We start from the raw sequence: 24862 nt of genomic DNA on the forward strand, positions 1-24862 counted from the left end.
GTCGCGTGGGTGCCCAGTCCCTCTGGCGGCGGCACCCGGTCTCCCTGACCCCTGTGACCCCCACGACCCCGATTACCGTCTGTGGGGAGGAGGGGAGGGGGGCGCCGCTATAAATATCGCCATCTCCTCTGCTGAGGCAGTTTCCCCAGCGACCGCGGAGCTCACCGCAGATATGGCGCCGATGGTAAGGCTCACAATTAGTACACACAGAGACACAGCTGAGTAAACACGGACACGCATTTTCACTTCTGTGTTCGTAAATATCCTTGGCAAGTAGGGACACATACATGTATCCTATAACTACTGACCTTACAGCATTATAACTCCATAACATCATAGTGCATTATACTTTCCGTTGATATCTCATTTGTCGTTTCTTTCTTTTTGTTACAAATATAAAACGTTACCACCTGTATCCTGGTAACAGGGTGTTTCCGCTCAGGTGTCCGTTTGACGCCCCCGCCCCCCACCCCGTGTTCCAGCGAGCTCTCCTGTTGGTGGCTCTGCTGGTGCTCGCCGCAGCACCTCACGGTGAAGCCGGCAGACGCGGCGGTCACGGCAGGAGCCGGCGCATTGGTGGCCATGGCGGCTGGTCCAGCCGTGGATACAGCGCTGGGTCCAGCCGTGGATACAGCGCTGGATATACAGCTGGACACGGACAGTCCCTGAGCGCTGGATACGGCGGTGGATCCAAGGGTGGCCATGGAGGATTCTCAAGCGGTGGTTACGGCAAAGGATCCAGTTTTGGACACGGGAGGTCTCTAAGTGCTGGATACGGTGGTGGATCCAACAGCGGGCATGGAGCATTCTCCAGCGGTGGCTATGGAAGTGGATCAAACTTTGGACACCGTAGTACCAGCGGACATGGTGGATTTTCCAGTGCTGGATACGGAGGTGGATCCAGCTTTGGACACCGCCGTAGCAGCGGACACGGTGGTTTCTCCAGTGGAGGATACAGCACCGGATCCTCCGCCGGACACGGGAGGTCTCTGAGCGCTGGATACGGTGGTGCATCCAACGGTGGATATGGAGGCGGATCCAAGGGCGGCCATGGCGGATTCTCCAGTCGGGGATACGGAGGTGGATCCAACCTTGGACACCGCAGTAGCAGCAGGCACGGAGGATTCTCCAGTGGTGGATACGGAGGCAGGTCCAGCTTTGGGCACGGACAGTCCATAAGCTCTGGGTACGGCGGTGGATCTAACCTTGGACACCGTAGAAGCAGCGGACACAGTGGGTTCTCCAGCGGTGGATACGGTGGCGGATCCCGTGGTGGCTACGGTGGTGGATCCAGCCATGGACGCCGCAGTAGCGGGCACGGCGGTTTCTCCAGCGGTGGATACGGTCACGGAGGTGGATCCCGCGGCGGATACGGAGGTGGATCCCGCGGCGGACACCGCGGCGGCTCACTCGGCTTCGGAGGTGGTTTCACCAAGGGCAGGTCATTCACCAGTGGAGGATATCGCCAGGGAGGACATCGCTGGTAAAAACACACGCTGTGCCTGCCGAGCAGTGTGCAGTGTGAATTATTCGAATTTACAACTAGGAATGTATTCATGACCCTCATTAATGACACATGCACTATCGTATCGTGCGCTGTTTGCGGCCGCTGCCCGGCTGTCCGTTTGTCCTGGACCGCTCACACTGGCGCTGTTCGCTTGTATCATGCGCGACATAAACTCAGCTCGCTTATGTTTTCATGTCAGCACTGTCATCGTCGTTTACCTCTCAGCAAATCAATAAAGTGGAAACCGATAAATTCAGAGTTGATGGCTTCAGAAAACCACCAAAAGCGAAAAGATACCTAGTACGGAGTATAAAATGCCAAATAAATATGATTATTGCTAGGCCAACGACGTAACTAGTTTCAAAATGTTTGATTACGGAGCGAGCGAAGCGAGCGTAGTCTTTCCTTAGATTAAAGGGACACTCCCACCTTAACATTAGTTTTGAGTTGAGATAGCCAAATTGGTGGCCATGGCCTGCAAATACCGGTTTGGGCACTCACAACATCGAAAAATGCTTTAATTCGAAGATATGGAATTTCAAACTTGCAGTTTTTGGATTCTAAGGGGCTAATGCATTGGAATGCCCCCTTAGAATTTGTGACGTCAGCGGAGATCTAACGATTTTTAAATCTTAGACTAAAACCATCGTTAACACGTGGTGGTATACGCTGCTTTGCGCGCAACGTCTGCCGCACTTTAAGGCTGCCAAATTATTGCTTCCAAATAAAGTCGCTAGTAACAGGGGAGATCCCAAAAAGTAAACAAAAGTAAAAGCCTAATATCTTGATAACCAGTGAATGTTTTTCGGTGAAATTTGGTAGATATTCGTTTTCGCTCTTTCTGAACCAAGGGACATCACTTTCATGCCAATTCATTAACTTTTTTGAAGGTGGGAGGGTCCCTTTAACGGAAATTTCTGAGTATGAGCGGCCGGCCGGCCGGCCGGCCGTGGTCACGCTTTTGCGAGGCTTATATCTCAGCAACCACTTGACCGATTTACACGCGGTAATTTTTGTAGGGTAGCTTCATTCCTTCTACCAAGTATTGGACTATTGCCGATGCATGTGGGTGACCACTTATGCACGTGCCACGTGCAAAACGAAGAGGTGTCACTTTTGTAATTGTTGCAATATCTCGGTAACTACTTGGCCGATTGCGCTGAAAGTTGGCATGTAGGTAGGCACCCACTAGGCAATGCATATCCATGTGCCAGAGTTGGGGTGCTGCTGCACGTGCGCACGTGCAGGGGTCGATTCCAAATCTCGAGAACGGCTGGACCGATGGCGCTCAAATTTGGCACATGGTTAGGGGCCGGTTAGTAGGGTGCCGTGCAAAAGTTAGTTGGGACCCATTTTGCACGTGCGCACGTGACGGGTGCCGATTTCAGATCTCGAGAACGGCTGGACCGATTGCGCTCAAATTTGGCACATCGCTAGAGACCGGTTAGTAGGGTGCCGTGCACAAGTCAGCTGGAGGTACCCCCTCAAAATTTCGCACGTGCAAGGCTCACCCTCTCGCTCGCTCCGTTAGTCGCCCATAAGGCGTTATACTGGTATTTATTCATCGTTAGCCCGACCGGGCCCAGGGGGTAATCCCATCCACCGCAGCCCGGGGGGACGTTCTTCGCCTCCCCCTCTAACTCCGTAAATAAGGAAGCTACGGAAACAAAATAGGTACGAAACGAAAGGTCTTTACAAGACGATTCTGAAGCACCTAAGATATTGACCTCAGGTCAATTTGCAAGGCTAGAGTTCAAAGTTTAAAGCAAACACCGGCACATGTGTATTGTGTAATGATCTCAAAGTAAGCGCTCCAGAGGACGGCAGGATGCACAAAAGCGGCTAAAATGGGTGTGAAGCGAAAGAAGAGGTTATGAGGATTCCAACGATGCGTCCAATATTCAAGGTCAAGGTCATGGTAAAAAATGACCTCAAACATTGCAATTTTTCGTGTATCTTGTGTACTAAATTCCAATACGTTTTGAAATGAATCCAAGCTTATCAGGCCCCTATTTGTGGTTCATGTTACGAGCAAGGCTCATCCAAGGTCAAGGTTACGAAGAGTACCCTTGCTGGAGGCTATTCTACTGATTCAAGTCAGCCATAATAATTACGACAATTTTGTCATCCTGAGGCTCTATGTAAATGAATGCTTAAAACACGCGCAGTGGAAGGGGGGGGGGGTCGGATTTCGCCCACCCCTCCTGTTTTTCGCCAATAACTCGCGCCGCAAGCATAATATCAATGGGAAATTTCGGCTACCTGTCCAGAATTGAATTGCGGATCTTCTCGTGCAAGAAGTAAGAAAATCGGTTCACAACTTTTCTAGTAATAGCGGTGTAAAGTCAAACATCCTGCCGCCGCGGCGGCCGGCGCTAGCCGTTACGCGCCGCCTGAATTGTAGACTGTGCCGGGGCGGGACAGTTCTGTCTTTACATCGCGCTCCTTGCCGCTGATTATATTAGATTCGCGTCAAATTCGGTGAGAAGACTGAGAAATGTACAGGCAATCATATGGTCAAATAATTTTGAAAATTGGCCGGTAACAACTTGAGTTATGAGTGTGTAAACACAAACTTGTGATTGCCGCGTTTCCCGCGTCGGCCGATGCCGCTTCAGCCGGCGACATCTTACCCTTAGCAGTCTTCTAACCAAGGGCGGCGCCACCGTGGTGCCCCCACTGGCAGGAGGCCGTGGGGGCAAGACTATGGTTTTGCCCCCACAAAATTTGGCTGATGTATGAGAACAGAAGACCGGTGCAACATTCATTATAGGCGGTTATAATAGTACGCCTGTGTTTGACGGTCTTCGTATCAAGTGCGTCAGCAGAACGTTCGTTCTCGGACCGTCTGTCGCATATCTCCTACTCCCACTCATTCTCCCATTTTCATTCACCAAAAGGCTGCCCTCGAGCTTGATCTCGAGGAGGTTGAGAAGCGGTTTATCAAAAGTGGGCCAGAGAAGAGATCACCCTCTTTTGGGAACCCTTAGACTGAGACTGAGCTCAGAGAGGTATGACAAAATGTGATAGGTATGTATATCCCGGGTTATCTGGAATTGTATGTGGGTCGCCCTAATGGAGCTTATTCTCGTATAGTACCTATATCAATCGTATGTGAGACAATCGCACATATATGATATATACGTACCGCCTACGGGGAAAAGGAGAAATAGGTACTGGCTATAGTTTTGAGGAACACACCATTTTACATCTCAACGAACAACATAACGTTTTCACAGCTTTGTGTCTCGCAATCTAGTTTTATAGTTTTATTTCGGCCGGGCCCGTGGGTAATCCTAACCGCCGCAGCCCGGGGTAGCCCTCCCCCTTGTTTAACTCCGTTAATAAGGCAGCTACGGAAACAAAAATGGTACCAAACGAAAAGTATCTATGAGAAGATTCTAAAGCACCTAAACTTTTTGACCTCAGGTCAGTTTTCAAGGTCAGAATTCAAGGTCAAAGGCAAAAACCGGCATTTATGTAGTGGTCTCAAAGTACGTGTTCCAGAGGACGGCATGGTGCATAAAATTGGCTAAAAGGGATGTTGAACAAAAGAAGAGAATCCGTGGATTCCGATGATGTGCATAACATTCAAATTCAAGGTCACGATCATGCTCAAAATTGACCACAAACTTTGCACTTTTTCTTATATCTTGTATACTAAACTCCGAGATGTTCTGATATGTTTTCAAGCTTAGCGGACCCCTATTTGTGCTTAAGCTTACGATACAAGGCTGCTACAAGGTCAAAGTCACAAGAGAGTATCCTTGCTAGAGGCTATTTCACTATTCAAGTCAGGCATAATAACTAAGACATGTTTTGCCATACTGAGACTCTAAATGAATGCTTACAGCAAAATGGATGCCAGAGACCCAGAATCGTGATCAGCGGCTACGAAATCATCACAAATAACCTTCCATGTGTAAAAAATCAACCAAATGTCATTCGAGGTCACATGAGGCCAACATAAAACTTTACCTTTTCCAAACAATATATACGAGTATGTCATTCAACGCGTCTCGACATGAGACTAATGCGAAGGTACCACTGCCGTAGCTCCAGGACCATTTTTGTTTAAGTTATTTGCGAAAAAAGAAACTAAAGCCCCAGCTCGGGGTCGTTGCCCTGACCTCTGACCTCAGGTCACCAAAGTTACTTAACCCGGGCGGGGCTGGGGGGGGGTAAATTTTACCCCCCCCCTCGCGAATTTTTGCGATATCTCAAAAACGGCGGCGCGCAGCGCCGCCAAACTTTCAGTACCTTTTCTTACATCAAATTGACACGTTCCCTGAAAATTTGAGCGAAATCCGTCGGAAAATTTTTGAGAAATTGACGTTTTAGTGACGTCATGTTCGCCATTTTCGCCTCAAAAACGGCAAAAGTTCAAACGCCGCTAACATCTTCATTTTTAAAGGAATCAAGACGTAACAAAAAAGGTTATACGTAATTTTACTTTGTCTATCAAATGGCTATCTCGGTTTTTTGAAAATTTTGGATTTTGGCCTAAATTTTTTTCAAAAAACTGACTTTTTTGGGAAAATCATTATAAAATCCAAAATTTTGAGTCTATCGAAAAAACCGGAATATATGTCAGAGAAGTGGTCTATGTGCACCTACATACCAAATTTGAGAAGAATCGGTTCAAAAATGTGGGAGTTATTCAAAATTTTATGACGTCACGACACACAATTTTTTTGAAAAATGACTTTTTTGGAAGTTCTAGACCTCGTACGGAAACAAAAATAGCACCATTCGATTCGCCGTGAAAAACTGCATCAGATAGACACCTTTTTAGGCCTTAACAACCAACTTCAAAATTTGACCTCACTTGACCTGACCTTGACCTGACCTCGACCTGAAATTCATCCAGAGGTGGTCCATATCACTTATTGAGTGTGCCTATTGAATTCTATGAGTAAAATGACCCATAAAACATGTGTCGCACATGCCCTTTTCTATATTTTGTTTTTTGGTGACCTGACCTGACCTGACCTGACCTTGACCTTGACCTCTGAATGATATTGTATGCAACGAATATTGTCTTGGTAGCCTAAGAACACGTTTTGGGCGATCAGTCTCAGTCCATGACTCCATTCTTCGGCAACTACGGTGCAAGGCCGATACTGTAGAAACTTGCAATTTGTACCCTTGACCTGACCTTGACCTTGACCTCAAACTTTAAATTAAGTACATGTTTTTAGTAGTTCGTGATAAGAGCTTTCGATTGGCGTTTGAATTTTCCAAATCGGACCATTAGTTCGGGAGATAACAGGGGGGTAAAATTTACCCCCCCCCCCCAGCCCCGCGCGTTCGGCTGGAGACCCCAGCCCCGCGCGGGTTAAGTATTTTTTCTAGGTCAAATGCTACACAACCGTGCTCGTAATTTGTCTTTATCTCTAAAACTCAATTTTCGGCAGCTGGTTGAAGTTCACGTCTGTGACGCCGAAGTTTGCCGTGCAGGAGCCTAGAAAGATCGGCCCTGAGACATTATCAAGGAGGCTAGGTCCAAATTTTTTGCTTCAAAAGATGTCAAATTAATGGGGGATAAGGTACAGCAAGTTTCGTCTTTCTATCCCTAAGCGTTCGTGAGGTATCGCAAATATTCGCCAGGGGGAGGCGAAAAACACCCCCCCCCCCCCTCCGGGCCCGCGAGGGTTAATGGTTAAACTCAATACGCCTATGCATGAAACCTGAAACCAAAATAATTTTGAATGACAACATCTAGGGACAAGGTGCTCATGGATTTTGCAGATCGGCGTTATCAGACAACAGTCGGGTCAGTCTCAAGCTTGCCCCCACTGGCGAAAATTCGTGGCGCCGCCACTGCTTCTAACTGCCATATTTATTGTTGTATTATCTAGAAATTCACCATACATACCCACAAATGTTTGTTCTTTCGTATAGTGAAAGATTAAAAAAAATCGGCCGGTAACTTTTTGAGTTATCGGCGTGTACTGTAAACGCAAAAAAAGTCGCTAATATGGCAGATTTGACCACATTTGACCTCATTTGACCTTGAAGATATTGACCTAGGGTCATGAAATTCACACACAACAGAGTTCCCCATGGCCCCCAGCTACCCTCCAAATTTCGTTTTTCTAGCTCCAGTGGGAGCTGAGATCTTAGGGGGGGGGCGACATCCGCCCCCCCCCCTTCCACTGGGCGTAGTACTCGCAACCCTTCCACTGCGCGTGTTAAAACAAAATGAATGCCATATTCGTGATCAACGGCTACGAATCCATCATATGCGACCTTTCATGTGTCTAGGTCAACCAAAGGTCATTCGAGGTCATATGAGGTCAACATAAAACCTGACCTTTTCCAAACAAAATGTATGTTGATATGTCCTTCGACACGGCTTGACGAGACAAATGCGTCCGTGTCATTGCCGTAGCTCTAGGACCATTTTTGTTGAAGCTAATTGCGAAAAACTAAAACCCTGCCTCGAGGTCGTTGACCTGACCTTTGATCTCCTGTCACCATGTTTTTTTTTTCTTTCCCTAGATCAAACGCTACACAACCGTGCTCGTCATTCGTCTTTAGCTTTAAAAATCTTTAAAAATCTGTTTTTGGCAGCTATTTGAAGTTCACGTCTGTGACGCCGAAGTTTGTCGTGCAGGGGTCTAGAAAAATCAACCCTGCTCCGTCATCAAGGAGCTAGGACCATTTTTTTTTTTTTTTTTACTCAAGAAGATGTCAAATTGATAGCGGAAAAGGTACGGGATGTTTTGCTTTTCTATACTTAGGCGTTCGGGAGCTATCGCAATTATTCGCCGTGGGGGGGGGGGCTGGCGAAAAACGCCCCCTACCCCGGGCTCGCGAGGGTTAGGTCATCTAATTCGAATATAATGCCGTCAATACCATCTGTGGCAATTTCCCGGTCACGACAGGTCAAAACTCAAAGTTTGACATTGTTTACTCTCGCCGGCACAGGCCATTTTGCGTCCTTCGACGGCACAAGGGGGGGGGGGTTTGGTACGACCCCCCCTCGCGTTTGGCCCCTGATGGAGCTAGAGCTTCGCTGAAAAAACGTGTTGCCCGTCAGGCGTCACGAGAGGAAGCCAATGATACCCAATTTTAAGGTCCTAGGTCATCGGGTCACCTTCCAGGTCAGGTCAATGACCCGAAAATCGGGAATATCGGGACCTGTTAGAAAGTCGTAAAGTGTGGCTGCTATCCCGGCAGTTGCTGGGGTATTTCGCCACCCACCGTTTGCTGGGGGGGGGGGGGCGTTAAACGCCCCCAGCCGATAACTCGAGAACCGATAGGCGCAGCGAAACGCACGAGGCGGCAAACGAAAGAACGCGACGGGACGCTTCAGATGAGTACTTTAAAGTTGAATTTTGAGGTCACAGGTCGGGTCAAGGTCAGGTCAAACACCTGAAATCGGGCTTTCAGTAGCAATGGACTTCAGGACTTCGCAATGGGCGCCTCTCGTCATAAACTCTGTCGAAACGGTGCACAATCCATCATATAAGGCCTACAAGAGTGTCAGCTCCATGTAGGGGTCAGTCAAGCATAGGTCAGGGTCAATGTCAGGTCAACCGGGTAGGCACATATCCCCGAAAATCAAAACTAATATTCGCAGCCGTGACACATGTTTAATGGGTAATTTGAGGCGTAGAACACGATGGTGACATTTATTTTATCATATGTGTACGTGTTTGGCTCAAAAAGTTCAATTTAAGAAATGCATGTATCATGGTCGTGATGTGAAGTAGTCACGAGAAATTGCCAAGATTCAGCTCAAGATTTTAGAAAATGCGGAACGATAGGTAATCAATAATCGAAGATAGCCATTTGATTGTTCATGGTATTGGCAGTCTAATGGCGTTTACGGCATGTCTGTATGTTTATTCTGTGACTTTATATGGTTTTTGAACATATGCCGTTTTTGGTCGAAAGCTTAGAAATCATGACGTCATTAAAACCTTGATATCTCAAAAATTTTCCGACCGATTTTTTTGAAACTTTGTAAATGGGCGCCGCCACCGGGGGGGACGGGGGGACGCGTCCCCCCCCCACTCTCAGAATGGAAGGGGGACGTCCCCCCAAACTCATTACGGAGCGAGCGAAGCGAGCGTAGTCTTCCGGGAAATTTCTGAGTACGAGCGACCGGCCGGCCGTGGTCACGCTTTTGCGAGACTTATGTCTCAGGAACCACTTGACTGATTTACATGCGGTAATTTTTGTAGGGTAGCTTCATTCCTTCTAACAAGTATTGAACTATTCTCGATGCATGTGGGTGACCCATTATGCACCCGCCACGTGAAAAACGAAGAGGTGTCAGTTTTGTAACAATTGCAATAGGTAGGATCTCGGTAACATACTGGGCCGATTGCGCTGAAAGTTGGCATGTAGGTAGGTAGGCACCCACCAGGCAATGCATATGCATGACCATGTGCCACAGTTGGGGTGCTGCTGCACGTGTGCACGTGCAGGGGTCGATTCCAGATCTCGAGAACGGCTGAACCGATAGTGCTGAATGTTGACACATGGTTAGGGACCGGTTATTAGGGTGCCGTGCAAAAGTCAGTTGGGACCCATTTTGCACGTGCGCACGTGCAGGGTACCGCTTACAGATCTCGAGAACGGCTAGGCCGATTGCGCTCAAATTTGGCACATCGTTAGAAACCGGTAAGTAGGGTGCAGTGCGCAAGTTGGTTGAAGGTACCCCCTCGCAATTTCGTACGTGAAAGGCCCACCACCTCGCTCGCTCCGTTGGTCGCCCCAAAAGGCATTTTACTGGTTGTTTTCCTACTCGAAATTTGACTAGGCCCTTCGGTCCAATGAGACCATTTCAGAGCCGGAAGGATGAGAGAATTAGTGGGAGAAATTGGTGTGGGCAGCCACCCCAATGAGCCACTTGGGCTGAACTCGACCAATTGAACAGGCAGCCCACTGGCACTCACTGTACCCGGCAACGGACTATAGCTCCAGTGGAGTCATTCCCGCATGGGATAGAGTTGCCCGTCCAGCCCAGAGCAGGGGATCGCAGCGTGGAGGAGAAGGATTTGACTGTCCTGAGGATGGAAGCGATGGAACGGTGCCGAATCTGAGAGGGTCCAGGAGGTTTAGATACTCAGTATGTGGGGTATGGGCCTACATGCATTGGTCTGACCCCTGCCACCTCGCCCAACAAAATCTCCAGCTCTTATCCGACCTGTCATCGCGGAACTGCCGATTTTTGATATCGTGATCAACGTGTGTCGTATAACACGACTGGCCGAAAACGGGCATAGTATATTTCGTCTAACCAGCCAAGAGCATGACTTTAAACCAATCCGACCTCGGAGTCAAAATCTGAACAATTTCGAAGACTCCGACTCAAGACTCCGACTCTGGCCAAAACTGTCCACTCCGACTGATTCCGGCTCCGACCCTACAGTTCTGCAGTCACACTACACTAAATTTTCAGCTTCTACTTTCTAGGAAATAAGCTATACCGTTGACAGGGCCACAAAACTTTGAGGCGACTTGACTACTTGACTTGGTGACCTGACCTAAGGTTTTCTGGTATCAAGCTTGTTAAACGGCTGCAAAATTCTTATTTTAGAGCAGTTTTGCCTGATGTTTTTTTGCCAATTGTCGCGGCGCTTCGCGCCGATTCACGCACAACCCAGACAGAGAGATTGTAACTATACAACGCCTCCTCCCCCACGAGGGTATGCAATATGCATTACCTATGCAATATGCATTACCGATCAGATTAGTGGCATACATCAGCAATTATACCCTGATGATGAGGCACTAGAGGCTTTGCCATGTCAAAATTGAATCGGACAACAGATGTGTATATAGGTAGGTACTCGGTGGGAATTCGGTCTACAGCCATTACCTAAAGGAAATGCCTAAACTATTTTCCTCAAACCAGTTGTTTTGCCACAAGTTTATGAGTTTTTATGCCTAAAATGGTCAGGAAATAACGTAATGAATATTTGCAAAATGTTTTTTTTTATTTTTACATAAGAACCAATTTCCGTCTCTCGTAGAGGCCTTACCTATATTGCAGCGGAAGCTGATTACGCGTTGACCAATCAGATTACGTAGTTCAAAACAGCTGAATGCTGATTGGCTGGCATTTTTCCGTATTCCTCGGTAATGGAATGACAAAGTGTAATTATGGGAATGACTTCAGTCTTCAAACCTAAAATCGATACCGATATATTTGGCTAGGGTGATCGTTGAGCCATAAAAGCTCCTGATTTGTTCTCGTCTCAGCTCAGGCTACAAAACTGTTATTTCAGTTCAAAACCCAATGGTAAAAGAGGCATATTTGCTTTAAACTTTGAAAGCATCGGACCAAAAAAGCCACGGTAAGAATGCCTACTTTTGGGTTTTCAGTCGGTCAGTCCGTCCCCCCAGTCAAAAATCCGTGGCGGCGCCCCTGACTTTGTCACAATAAACTTCAATCAATTCCCTACAAGTAACCAAATTTTGGCATAAGCACCCCGCTAGGTGCTTATGCCAAAGGTCACTTAACCCCCTGTGCCGGCGAGGGTTAAGATCTTTGCAAGAATGTTCCCCCGGTTGCTGACTCTGCAGAGAAAAGGCAAGCTCGAAAGGAGGCTTAGCACGAGTTTTTGGCCGCTTTATCGAAGATCTAGAAGATGTCATTTGAATACAACACCTTCAATTAAGGGGGGGGGCACCGCCGACTTTTGGTCCCATTCTTTACACGCAAAGCCCATAGAGCGCTAATGTTAAAATGCCAAAATCAAAGGGGGGCACGGTGCCCCGGTGCCCTCCCCGTTCCGCCGCCTATGCAACGAGGTGAAATTAGTCGGCAAGGTGATAGGTACCTAGATAAAGTGGTTGCATTTTGGGATGATGACGGGGTTCTGCTTGTCACTTTTCTTTTCTAAAACGGGCGCACGCCGCACAATTGATGCTGTGCGTCCATTCGTTTTTGAAAAACAGGGGGTGAGCTGAAATAGCTGAATGTATGTTGACCTGGGCCAAAGTAGTACACCGCTCACCGCACCTAGCCCAGCAGGCTCGTCTTACTTTAGCCATGCGGCCAGCTGCCTGGCAATCCTAGTTCGCTGTCTCGCCGCTAGGTGCTTATGCCATAATCATTTTGACGGTATAGATGACGCCAGCGCCGCTACGTCAGCACCAAATGCTCGAAGCTGTGCTGGCTGACGGCTGAGGACGAACCAAGCATCCCGCGCCCCAGCCCCCGCTGAGGTTCACTTTTCAGCCAAATGTATCCTGCTGTGGGGTGGGAGGCAACTTTTGCCCGCCGTCTAATTTCCGAGCGCATAGTCGTAGTAAGACGGGGAAGACGGCACTCGAAAGCTCTCAACAAGGCGGATCTTTGAAGTACAAAATGTTTTCCCTTGTCCCTACTATTTCACAGGTCAGGTCAAGGTCAAGAGTAAGACAAGGGTGAAACTACAAGCTTCTTTATTATTGGTTCTGTGTAGCCCAGCTGGGAAGAATGGATTCAAATTGATCGCCCAGAATGCGTTGTTCAGATACCAAGACAGGATACATTGCGTTGCATGTAATGTCATACAAAGGTCAAGGTCAGGTCAGGTCAGTTCACCAAAAACGAACTATTGATAAGGATAAGTGCGACACCTGTTTTATCGGTCGTAGAATTCAATGAATTCACTCATAGAATTCAATGGGCATACTCAATCAGCGATGTAATTAGACCATACGTGGATGAAATTTAGGTCGAGTCAGGTCAAGGACAGATCATGGGTGGCAAAGTTTTGAAGTTAGTTGGTAAGACCAAAAAAAGGTGTGCATCTATTGACGACGAATACAATTATGTTATTTGAATCGGTCTGATCTGAAATGTATAGAGCTTAAGTAGGTACTTGCGTACCTACTTCTCTGACAAATACTCCGTTCTTGTAATAAAGTCAAGTTTCTTTTATTTCATAACAAACTACCTAAAAAAATCAGTTTTTTCTCAATTTTGGATCAAAATTTATAACCATCACAAATTGGTAAAGTAATTTGAAACACAAAGTGAATCGGATACATGTTTTGTCACGTCTTTTTAATTGTCTCTTAACCCTCGCCGGACCTATTGGTTTTCTACATACGCGCCGGCCGAGGGGGGGGGGGGGGGCGGGTACCTACGACCCCCCCCCCCTCGCCGTTTCGCCCCTGGTGGAGCTAGCGCGTCGCGGAAAAAACGAGCGTGTGCGCCGTTACGAGACGCAGAGATTGGTACACGATTTTAAGGTCCTAGGTCAACCGGTGACCTCTGAGGTCAGGTCAAGTGCCCCAAGGTACGGTTCCGTTTTTGGTGAATAACTTCGCAAAAAACGGCCGCAGAGCGCCGATTTTGGCAGCATCGTGTTCGTCTCGCTCAGGCGCGTCGAATGATATACTTTTTGTCCGGGTCAGGTCAACTTGGGGTGTTGACCTCAGGTCAAGGTCAGGTCAGCACCCCGAGGTCATGAAGTTGGTCGAAAGAGGTCATGTCGCATATCATTCGATTCGGCAGGTCTTCCTGAGTCCATTGGTGGCTTTCCCGACCCGCTAGCTCAATTTGATCAAGAGTTATTGACGAAAAACTAATATGACCTTGATGACGTCATAAATGACGTCACGCAAGGTCAACATTGCAAAAGTGACGCATCTAACCTTGCAAGGAGTGCATCAAATCACGATTCTGTGTGCTTGAGATAGTTGGAGATCGTTCCCGGCGCCAGAATAGCTGTTTTCATTTTTCCCCATTGACTTATAATGGTGAGGTCACAAAAATGACCTGACCTCATATGACCTTTAGGAAAAATCCGAGATATACAAGTTGTGGAACTCATAATGGATGCTAGATTCTGCAAGTTTCATTTCCCTGTGACATCTCCTCTGGCAGTGAGGGCGTTGCGAAGTTGCGACATCTGAAGACCGTGCAGAGGTTCACTTATGACGTCATAGGTCAGTGACCTGACCTGACCCAAAAATGCGGTTGGTGTCAAAAGATCCGGCTTGGATCAAAGGTCAGGTATGCCAAGTTTCAGCTTTCTATCGCCAGCTGTTCGGAGCTATCGCGAAAAAAACCCTATGGGGGGGGCGGCACCCGCCCCCCCCTCGGCCGGCGAGGGTTAAGTTATGACCCCATTTCACCACACGCAAGTGGCAGAAATGACAATGATCAGCTAACGCATTTTTCTTGGCCGAAGTCAGAGCGCGCGGCCCGACGCACCACCACCGCACCACAAAGTAAGTATGAGCAGCGTATTTGGAAATTCCGACCTCGACGAGCATCAGAAGCCACCTAACAGGCGTGTTTGAAACCGCAGGAGATGATGATGAACGGGTTTATCGAAACTTGATTGGATGAGCCTATCGGTAATAGCGATTTTAGTGTGTGCATTTATTGTTCGTAGTGGTGTGAAATGTGGTTGGGGTACGACCGACAACCCGTCGGGGCGAATTTCGCACTGAGGTACTCAAAATTTGAAGAATTTAAGACGTTTCCATGAGTTTTGAAGGTATGGATAAGTTCTAAAAATCTGGTTCTCCTTATCCGGGTCATTAACTCCATATGGTCCAGGAAAGCTGGCACACTATAATAACTTTAACTACGCTAATCTTTTCTACGTTACCGGTCGTTTGCTTACTCATCTGATAATTTCGCCGCTCTTCTTTCCTGTGGTTATTACGACTCGCATTCCTGCTTTTCCAGGTTTTAAGCAATGGTGTCAACCCCCTGAAATTAGGGGTACTGATATGCCTATCTCGCTTGTTCTGTTTCGCTGTTTCATCTTGGTTTGATCTGCTTGCTCTTGGGTGGACGTTTCCAAATTGAGCAATGCTGTCAACTGTCAAGCCCCCTGACGGATGTTTAGGTAAGGAAAGAATATAAAAACATAAATTTTGAGATAAGATATACACACCTTTCACATTTTCTTTTTTTTTTTGAAAACCCCAGGTAACAGTTTGATGGACCCTGTGTCATCTGAATCCTCTCATGCAAAGAAATGGAATCAAGCTTTAAAAAAAACTAAGCTCTTGAGAGCGATTGCCGTATATTTCAATGTTTTTCATCGAAATCGGCCAAACATGACGTCACTCTGACGACACTTTCGGCCGATCTGTGGTACTCACTAAGTTGTTGTTTTCACACAAGGTTTTAAGTCGATGCAGCCGAAAGTACTGAACGTGTCGCGTCAATACACCGAGCGGTTTAGAAGTTATTGCAGAAAAACAGGAGGGGGCTTTGGATAGCCCCTTCCCCCCGTGGGGCGGTGGTTAAGCGAAAATGGCGTTACACATCAGTTAACCATCGCCGGAACTATTGGTTTTCTACATACGAGCCGGCTAAGGGAGGGGATGCGACCCCCCTCGCCGTTTCGCCCCTGGTGGAGCTAGCGCGTCGCGGAAAAAACGAGCGTGTGCGCCGTTACGAGACGCAGAGATTGATACCCTATTTTAAAGGGACTGTCCCACCTTTGCATTAGTTCTGAGTTGAGATAGCCAAGTTGGCGGCCAGGTTCAGAAACCACTATACATATATCCTGGTCGCAACATCCTCAGTTTCGTGGTGTTAAAGAAATTCGTTCCCTTCATTTAAAAAGTGGGCCTTAGTTAAGGCCCTATCTCTTAACTACCCTCGCCCCGTTGGGGGGGCATTTTGCCCCCCCCCTGTGGTTTTTCCTGAATAGGAAGAAAACGGCGGCGCCCAGCGCCGCCAAATTTTCAGTACCTTCCCGGGCATCAATTTGACACCTCCACACCAAATTTCAAGTCTTAGGTCACCTTAAGTCAGGAGTTATTGAGGTCAAACTGAGGTCATGTTCGAGCAAAAATGAGCAAAAAACATGCAATCTTGAAACGCTCACCAAATCTACAGTTATCAAGCAATTTCAAAGTTCTTTATATGGTCTGGTAGACAAACAGCGGCGCTACAAAACTGCTATCTCGGATTTTCAAAATTTTGGTTTTTGACCCTCAAAAATTCAAAAAATGATTTTTTAAGAAAAACTAAAAAAAAAAATGAAAATATTTTCCGAAGTACGAAAAAACCGGAATATATGTGATAGTCCCTGTGCTCTTCTATATACATACCAAATTTCAGATCGATATCTCGTTTTTTGGCCAAGTTATAGCAAAAAAACTGTTCAAAAATGATGACGTCAAATTTTTTAACTCAATTTTTAGCGATTCTAGACCACGTGCGGCAAAACAAAGACCGCCATTGAACTCCCCGTGACGAGCTGCATCGATTCGATACCCATTTTATGCAAAAATATCAACTTTGAAATTTGACCTAATTTGACCTGACCTTGACCTGACCTTGACCTGACCTTGACCTGACCTTGACCTGACCTTGACCTGACCTTGACCTGACCCTGACCAAAACGTGACCTAAGGTGGCCCCAAAGGCTGCCTGACCCACATAATCGCATTTGTCATGTAAAATGGGCCATAAAACATGTATCACACGACACTTTCATATTGTGACCCCCCAGTGACCTGACCTCTGTGACCTGACCTCGTATCAGTGACCTCAAATAGCAAAATATGTGTTTGAAGAACATTTCCCCATCGATGATTTTCAATGAAATGCATTTTACTCGATTTTACAACGCATTTCTTGAAATGCCTGTAAAGGGTGAAAATTGGACCTTTGACCTGACCTGTGACGTCATCGGTTTGACCTAGGTCAATGAAATTGGGTCACAAGGTAGTTCCCTGATGGGGCTATCCAACACTGTTTGCCGCTTGTCGCTAGGTTGCGTGGTTCTCGAGATCTTAGGGGGGGGGGCCAAAATGCCCCCCCCCCCCCAACGGGGTGCGCTGCTCGGCAGAGCCCAACGGGGCGCGGGTTAACGGCCATTTGATGACATCATTACTCATTTGCCTTTTAAACGCCTGTCACACATTCAAGTGAAGTATCACTTGATTTACGAATAAGCCAATCAGAGACACTCTTGTTATTGTATCAGCCGCGTCATATTTGAGAGCAAATATATTTGCTGCCAAATTTCCCCTCACATTGACATGAAGTAAATCCTTCATTTCGTTACAGATTCGATATAAATGACGTCACGATGAAAAATGAAAGTCGCAATATCTAAAAAAGCATAAGATGAAAACGCGTAAAAACTTGCAGAATTCGTCAAAATATCATGAGTAACATTTTCGAATCCTAAACGGTACTTTTTTGAAGGTGGGATAGTCCCTTTAAGGTCCTAAGTCAATCGGTGACCTCTGAGATTAGGTCAAGTGCCCCAAGGTACGGTTCAGTTTTGGGTGAATAACTTCGCAAAAAAAAAAAACGGTCGCAGAGCCGCGATTTTGGCAGCATCGTGTTTGCCTCGCTCAGGCGCGTCGAATTATATCCTTTTTATTTGGGTGAGGTCAACTTCGGGTGTTGACCTCAGGTCACGGTTAGGTCAGCACCCCCAGGTCACGAAATCGGTCAAAGTAGGTCATGTCGCACATCATTCGATTCGGCCATGTCTTTTTATTTCATTTCATGAATGACGTTTTCTTGCATTCCGCCCCAGGGCCCAGCAGGCCGACTTCGTCACTGCTCTCTGATTCGGTAAGTCCACCCTTTCCGGCCTCTCTCCTCTTCTCCCGGCCGGCTCCATCGATCTCCCTCTCTCCGGCGGGAGGGGGAGGCCTCCCCGGGGAACACAGGAGCAGCTGCCGCCGCCGCTGCACGGTGCGCGAGCGGCCGATCCCACACCGGAAAATATTTATCTGTCCAGGTTAGACCGACCGGGCTGCGGCCAAACACGCTAGCTGATTGGTTGTTTGCACACTGAGTGGGCGGAGCGACTGGGCCGGCGGCTGGCCGCTCTCCGCCAATCAGCGGCCGGCAGCGCCATCACGGGGCGGGCCGCTGTGTGGGAAATATTTGCCGGGCCGGGGGCGTGCCATAGATACCAACAGGGCAGGTCTGTGTCAGTGTGCGACTGAGCGGGGACAGACGCGGTCGCTTGGGTCTCACTGGTCGTGTCTCGTATCTGTGAAATCAGATCAGAGCAGAGTTGGACTGAGGAGCCCGGCAGCAGTTTTCAAACCGTTAGAGGAGCAGCGGTGCCAGGTCGACAGTTTGCAGGAGGGAGACCGGCAGACTCAGCTATCACCGCCATGGAGCCGCGCAGTGAGGTGAGCTCCGACCCGAGCCTGCGACCGGCCGGGCCCGGCGGCCACGAGCTGGTGCGGCCCGAGCTGGCAACGGGCCCGCCGCCTCCCGGACAGCTGCTCTTCAACCCGCTCAAAATGGGCGGCCTGCCGGGCCTGGAGCCGCTGCACGCGCTGCCGCCGCCGCAGCTACACCCGCTGCAGCTGCAGCAGCAGCTCTACTCGCTGGCGCTGCAGCAGCTGCAGCAGGCGCGCCAGGCGGCGCCGCCGCCGCCCTGGGCCGCCGTGCCCTACCCGTACAAGCTGCTCGACCCGCGGCTGGTGGCGCTCTGCCGGCCACCCGAGGAGCCCAAGCCGCAGCACTCGTACATCGGCCTCATCGCCATGGCCATCCTCAGCTCGGCCGAGCGCAAACTGGTGCTCAGCGACATCTACCAGTACATCCTGGACAACTACTCTTACTTCCGCAACCGCGGCACCGGCTGGCGCAACAGCATCCGGCACAACCTCAGCCTCAACGACTGCTTCATCAAGGCCGGCCGCTCGCCCAACGGCAAGGGCCACTTCTGGGCCATCCACCCTGCCAACGTGGACGACTTCCGCAAGGGCGACTTCCGGCGGCGCAAGGCGCAGCGCCGCGTCCGCAAACACATGGGCCTGACGGTCGAGGACGAGGACTCGATGAGCCCGCCGCCGCCGCCGGCGCCCGCCTGGGCCGCGCTGCCGGCGCCGACACCCCGCCGTCGCCAGTTCGACGTGGCCTCGCTGCTGGCGCCCGACGAGCCGGCCGAGCCGCGGCACCGGCCCGAGCCGGCCGAGCGCGAGCTTGACGTGGTCGGCGAGGAGGGCGCCGTCGAGTCGCCGCCGCCGCCGCCGCCCGGGTGTGCCGAGCCGGCCGCCAGTCCCGACCGCAGCAGCGACGCCGAGATCACCGCCGCCGCCGCCGCCGCCATCGCCGACGGGCCGGCGCCGCTTAGCTTCTCAGGGTTCCGACCGGCCGAGGCGCCCACACCGCCCTGAGCGAGCGGTTAGAACCCTGAACGGGTGTTGGAGTTGGTTTGAGTGTGGGGCGGCTCTGCAGACGGCCGGGGCAGAGACCGGGACCATCGGACAATACTATCCTACCCAGAGACGGAAAGGTTCTGCCGGTGATCGTCGGCAGAACCTTTCCGTAGGAGCCGACGCAGTGAAGTCGAGCACCGCCGCTGTCGACGGGCTGTCGACGACGCTGTCTGTAGGCGACAGTCCCAGCTCTGCCGGTCTGGTTAGCCGGACTCGGCTGCCCCACCCGGTCTGCCCCGGCCGATTCGCACTATGTCGGGCACAGTGTCTGTTCTATGGCCTCTATGTATCGAACACCAGGTGCGGGTAGCGGTTCTAGGCTGCTCGGTACTAAATACAGGGACCGAGACCAAGCGGAATCAACGCCCCAGTGTTAGTCAATGCTTGAGTGCAGCGCGGTGAAATGTCTATGTATATGTCTGCACAGAGACGGGGAAATGTGGGTATTTATTACTTCTGTTGTCACGCTGTTTATGAAGAGGGTAGTGTATGTTACCTATTACCTGAATTATGTGACACTTATAATTATTTTCGCATTGCTTATCAGTTATCTAACTGCAAAATCATTCCAAAGTTTGAATGAGCAAAACTACATATATCGCATTCCGTTGTGCCATACTGATAAAAATGTGTCCAATACCATAAAAATCGGTATGTGATGTATCGTTATGCGTAAAATTATTTGGTCTTAGCGTCGCGCCAATTCGAAGTATCATAAGAAACCGCCACGATATTTTCTGCCGGTGCCGTCGAGTTGATTGTAGATTTGGCGATCGCGCTTGCTCGTGTTTCTCGGTCTGAAGAAATGATTACCTATGTGGTTGGATAAATAATATACGGTATGTGGATAAAGTAGTTTTACTAAAAGATTTGTTGGCGAGCTAGAAGAATACTGGTGGTCCGTGGTTGCACTTATAACACCTATAACTTTAAAAAAAAATATTTAGTGTTTAAAAGGTCATCTAGTTTACCCTTCAAGACAAATTATTAGTTTATTGAATGTATACATGCTCGCTGCAGTATGTATTTTCGCACATTCAGTGCTGTTTCATGGATTTATGCTAAATACAATTTGCTCTCAAAATACGATCGAGCAGATATCACAGCATGATTATTTTTACAGCAGCTCGTTATTCCTACAATCTCTATGATTGGTTTTACAGACACTTTGCAGACAACACTGATAGCACTAAACATTTCATTTTGCTTTCTTTTACATATTTAAAGTCAATCAACCAATAATAGGCAGTTAGGAAAAACACCAGTTCACTGATTCGGATACCATTTCTTTCAAAATTAGCATCTATGTGTAGTTGTATAGTAAAGGTGAATTACTCAATACAATTTCCTTATTATATTGGCTGATATATCAGCTCATGATAAAGTCCAGCAAACTATGGTGGTGATAAAAAAACACCATGTCGGGCCTATGTCAGGGATATCGCTGTCCTTTTTTGCGCATAAATTGTCATCGGTTATGAGTCACAAAGGCCTCGTACCTTTTTAATGAATGTTGACAACCTCAACAGGCAGCATCGCAAAGATCGCCTTTCATGGTATTAGCGGTATTTGCGGTACTTACAGAGTTAATGGTGTTTCTGATTATAACTGCGTGTACCTAACTAGGTCGGATTTTGCAGATTCTGGACTCTAAACAATAAAGACAATTGTAAGGAAGTACATGTCAATGTGCTTCAATCAGCTTTTAGGTAGCTTTTCAAAGCTTTTACAATAGAAGTAAAGTCATCTTTATCTAAATGCATAGGCGCGGGAGCCGGGGGGCAGTGGGGACAGCTTGCCCCCCCCCCACTCTGGGGCCGTGGGGGTGGTGCCCCCACAGCTTTGAGACGGAATACCACACTTTTTTGCAAATGTTTTTTTTTTTGTTGAAAAAGCCAAGGGATGAAAAATAAGTGGCCTAAAACCGGTGAGAAAACTAGATTTGGGGTACCCTAGGTTGATATCTATTATGGTGTGACCCCCCCCCCCCCAGTCTGAAAGTAGTTCCCGCGCCCCTGTCTGAATGTCTAATATAAAGAATCTATATATAAATGAAAATACGACATATGTTACAGCTTATATAAAAGTGCGCAACCTATATCTGCTGAAGGGTACCTATATTTTTTTTTTCGTTTCAAGCAGTTTGATGCACCATTTACAAATGATATTGATGTAAATTCCTTTGGTGTGCACTGTGCACTGATTTGAATTTGATATATGTAAGCTTGGTTCAATTTACTGATTCCAGATGATTGTTGAAAAGGTATGCAATCCAATTCGACCGCGGTATAGATCCGACATTGTATAAAAAATGGAATATGTAAAATGCTCTGTTCGATCCTGAGATGCATGTTAGGTTCCTTAGTTTATTCTCTATAGCTTGATTGATGCATGAAAACTTTGCTTTATGATCAACCGGTCATACTGTTCCGCACATCGCTAGTGTCACAAAGTCATATTTTGCCAAATGGCTAAAAACAATATTTCAAAATGCAGCGATCACCCAAACTGGGCAAACCACATGCATGACACATCGTTGACCTCAATGTAAGCTCGACAAGGGCCGTCCGCCGTAGCTAACTGGCTCACATCAAAATACCAGTCCCTGATCACAGCAAGTACTAGAAACACTTCCTGGGCCCGTATTCAGGTCGACGGCGTAACTTAAGTTTTACTTAAGTTGCGCAAATGCGTAAGTAGTTTTTGTATTCAGGTTGACGGCCTAAGTATCATTTTGGCGTAAGTACATACTTAAGTAAAAATTGTTCAATTCCAGACAACTTACGTAAATCTTGCATTATGGTATTCAGGTCGAACGGCGCACGTAAGTGAGGCGTATATTTTTTTTTTCATCGTCGTTTGGTCCATAAAGCACCACCAGAGTACATCTGAAATATCCATCGAACTCGACATTCATAATGATGTAGTTACCTAAATCGTCCGAAACATAACTATGAACTATCACCGGCGCCCCAGGGCTGGGCAATACCACTATGCCTCTTGAATTACCGGATCCACAACTCATGAATACATCAGTGCCCCACTCCGAGCGAATCCTATCCTTCATTTCTGGGGTAATGTGCGTGTCCACAAGACAATACAGTGCGCAGCTAAGTCCCTTAATGTACTGAAACACGTCTCGTCTCTTTTTGAACTGACGTATCCCTCTAACGTTAACGCTAAGCACTGTTAGACTCATACTCATTCTCTATCCTTTTTGTGTGACTTGATTGCGTATTTGACAAAATAAAAAAGGAAACTGATGAAAAGCAAAGCAATAACATAGACGAAAAAATCAAATACAGCTCGTTCACTACGTCGCTCGTCGGAAGGATCCAAAGCATCGCTACGTTCCGTGGATGCCACCTGCCTGCAAGCACAAATAACATAAAGAACACTTGCTGATCACCAGTCAATACCAGTGCAAATACCTTACAATGGTACCTTAGACACCTTACCAACAAACGACGCGTAATAACTCGCGCAACATATAACATCGAGCCTATGAGACTGCGTAGGGTATAACTCAACAGAAAAACTCCCGTATGTCCCGTGAGCCCCCACTAGGACCACGAGACGGCTGCGACGATCGGACCACGTCGGCAGACAAACGGTCCTCTACTGGACCCGAACCTAGTGACTGCTCCGACACCTTAACACTTCCCCGCCCCCGAGCAGGCCCCTTAGCTCTCGTTCCCCCCTGAGCAGACGCACTCGCTCCCAGGTCCCCGTCGTTCCCGCCAGAGCGCCGAGTGCGCTCCTCCCTCTGCAACCCGCCGCCCCGCGACGAGAGCCCCATCGCCCCCTCGGAGGTGGCCGGAGACACAGTCTGCATTGGAGACTCCCCGCCACCAGACTCACATGATAGAGTGGCGACAGACCGGTCACCAGCCACGTCGCCGGCGGGGGTCAGGCTCTCCTTGTCTTTGTCCGCCTCTCTAGAGCACACTGAGTCTCTAGGAGTAGACTGCATCCCCCCCGGCGGCTGTCGGTGATCTCTGCCTGGTGTCCCAGTAACACCGCTGACCCCATTCCCCGTCGGCACAGCCGCAGCATCAGCGGTGGAGGCGGCCTGCAGCGGCGGCAGCAGGCGCACCTGCCGTACCGGCTCTCTGGCGCAGTCTAGCAGAGAAGACGACGAGCGCCGACTCCTGTCCTCCGTGACGTCATCGGGAGACACCCCGGCTCCGCCGGCTCCCTCCTCCATCGAGTGTCCGGAACGCGCGGCGGGAGTTCCTCTTAGCTCTCTTCCACGATCCCGATCTCCAGTTCCAGGGTTGAGGCTGGGAGACGTCCTTGTTTCCGCCTGGGCTCGAACTTGAGACGGGCCATCCGCGGAGCGCCTCAGATACGACACTCGGCCGTTCGTTTGGGTGTGCTCTCGCTCCGGTTGATGGGGCGGACGGGCTCCCGATAGCTGACGCACAGTCTCCTCATTACTGACTCTGATCGGGGCGGAGTCACGTGTCTTACAAGCAAGTACGTTTCCAGACCTGGTGAAGACTGAAAAGATGGCCTTTTCTTTTTTCAGTTGCAGTAGACTCTGGAACAGAGCCTGTCTTCTTGGAGTCAGGGACTCCGAGATGTACAGTCCCGATCCTTTCAGCTTTGATTTGGAACGGAACATCACATCCCTGTCTGAGCCCGGTGCCGCCGAGTAGAAGTCCATCATAATTTTCCCGCTTTTCAGTCTGAAGGCTGCCCTTATTTGCGCTCGTTCGACATCGTGCTGCATGTACCGATGGATTAAGGCACAAATCAACTCAGCTGCATCCTCCCGTCGATTTTGGTTCAGCACGGCTGGGCCCGAGAACAGAAGACAAGTCAGTCTTTTTTCTTGCTGCACACGGTCCTCCTGCAGTTCTAAACGCTGCAGACGAGCTTCCATGTCTGCCGTCCCCCGCCGTAGCTGCAGGATATCCCAGTCGGCAGACTGCTGACGAGCTGCCAGAGTCGATATCGAATCCATCGCAAACGATATGGATTGTTCTATCGCTGCGATGCGCCTTTCGTTGGTGTCTTTAATGGCGGCCACACACTTTGCATTTTCACTGACAATAAAATCTTTTAATTCCGCACACAGATCACTCTGGCGCTGATCCGGCTCAGCACCGGCTCCTCCCTGACTCTGCTGTAGCGGCGAGCCGGCCTTGCGTTTTTTACCCATGGTCAGTCACTGATGAGTGCAGACCAACACCAGAGGTCCCGCGAGCAGCTCTGACTGCA

General features: G+C 48.8%; 2 protein-coding genes across 2 annotated transcripts; both read left to right on the forward strand.

The window, feature by feature from the left end:
* Positions 1–155: 155 nt before the first annotated feature.
* LOC122394408 (glycine-rich cell wall structural protein 1.8-like) lies at positions 156–1778 on the forward strand. The gene is made up of 2 exons (XM_043391279.1): positions 156–184; positions 483–1778. Exons 1-2 carry the CDS (start codon positions 173–175, stop codon positions 1485–1487), a joined length of 1017 nt encoding a protein of 338 aa, XP_043247214.1. The 5' UTR covers positions 156–172; the 3' UTR covers positions 1488–1778.
* Positions 1779–18359: 16581 nt separating this feature from the next.
* Positions 18360–23762, forward strand: LOC122394404 (forkhead box protein L1-like). The gene is made up of 3 exons (XM_043391275.1): positions 18360–19490; positions 23381–23519; positions 23684–23762. The coding sequence occupies exons 1-3, from the start codon at positions 18581–18583 to the stop codon at positions 23760–23762; spliced, it is 1128 nt and encodes a 375-aa protein (XP_043247210.1). The 5' UTR covers positions 18360–18580.
* Positions 23763–24862: the final 1100 nt, after the last annotated feature.

The sequence above is a fragment of the Amphibalanus amphitrite genome, unplaced genomic scaffold (assembly GCF_019059575.1).
Source record: "Amphibalanus amphitrite isolate SeventyFive unplaced genomic scaffold, NRLGWU_Aamphi_draft 000589F_arrow, whole genome shotgun sequence".
NCBI lineage: Eukaryota > Metazoa > Arthropoda > Thecostraca > Balanomorpha > Balanidae > Amphibalanus > Amphibalanus amphitrite.

What these genes read in the sequence shown, in the direction of transcription:
- LOC122394404 (XM_043391275.1), top strand. Translation starts at nt 18,581, where the DNA reads ATGGAGCCGCGCAGTGAGGTGAGCTCCGACCCGAGCCTGCGACCGGCC. An exon ending in CGCCAGTCCCGACCGCAGCA is followed by an intron (nt 19,491 to 23,380) that starts GCGACGCCGAGA and finishes CGTTCCCGCCAG; the next exon opens with AGCGCCGAGTGCGCTCCTCC. An exon ending in GATAGAGTGGCGACAGACCG is followed by an intron (nt 23,520 to 23,683) that starts GTCACCAGCCAC and finishes CCGTCGGCACAG; the next exon opens with CCGCAGCATCAGCGGTGGAG.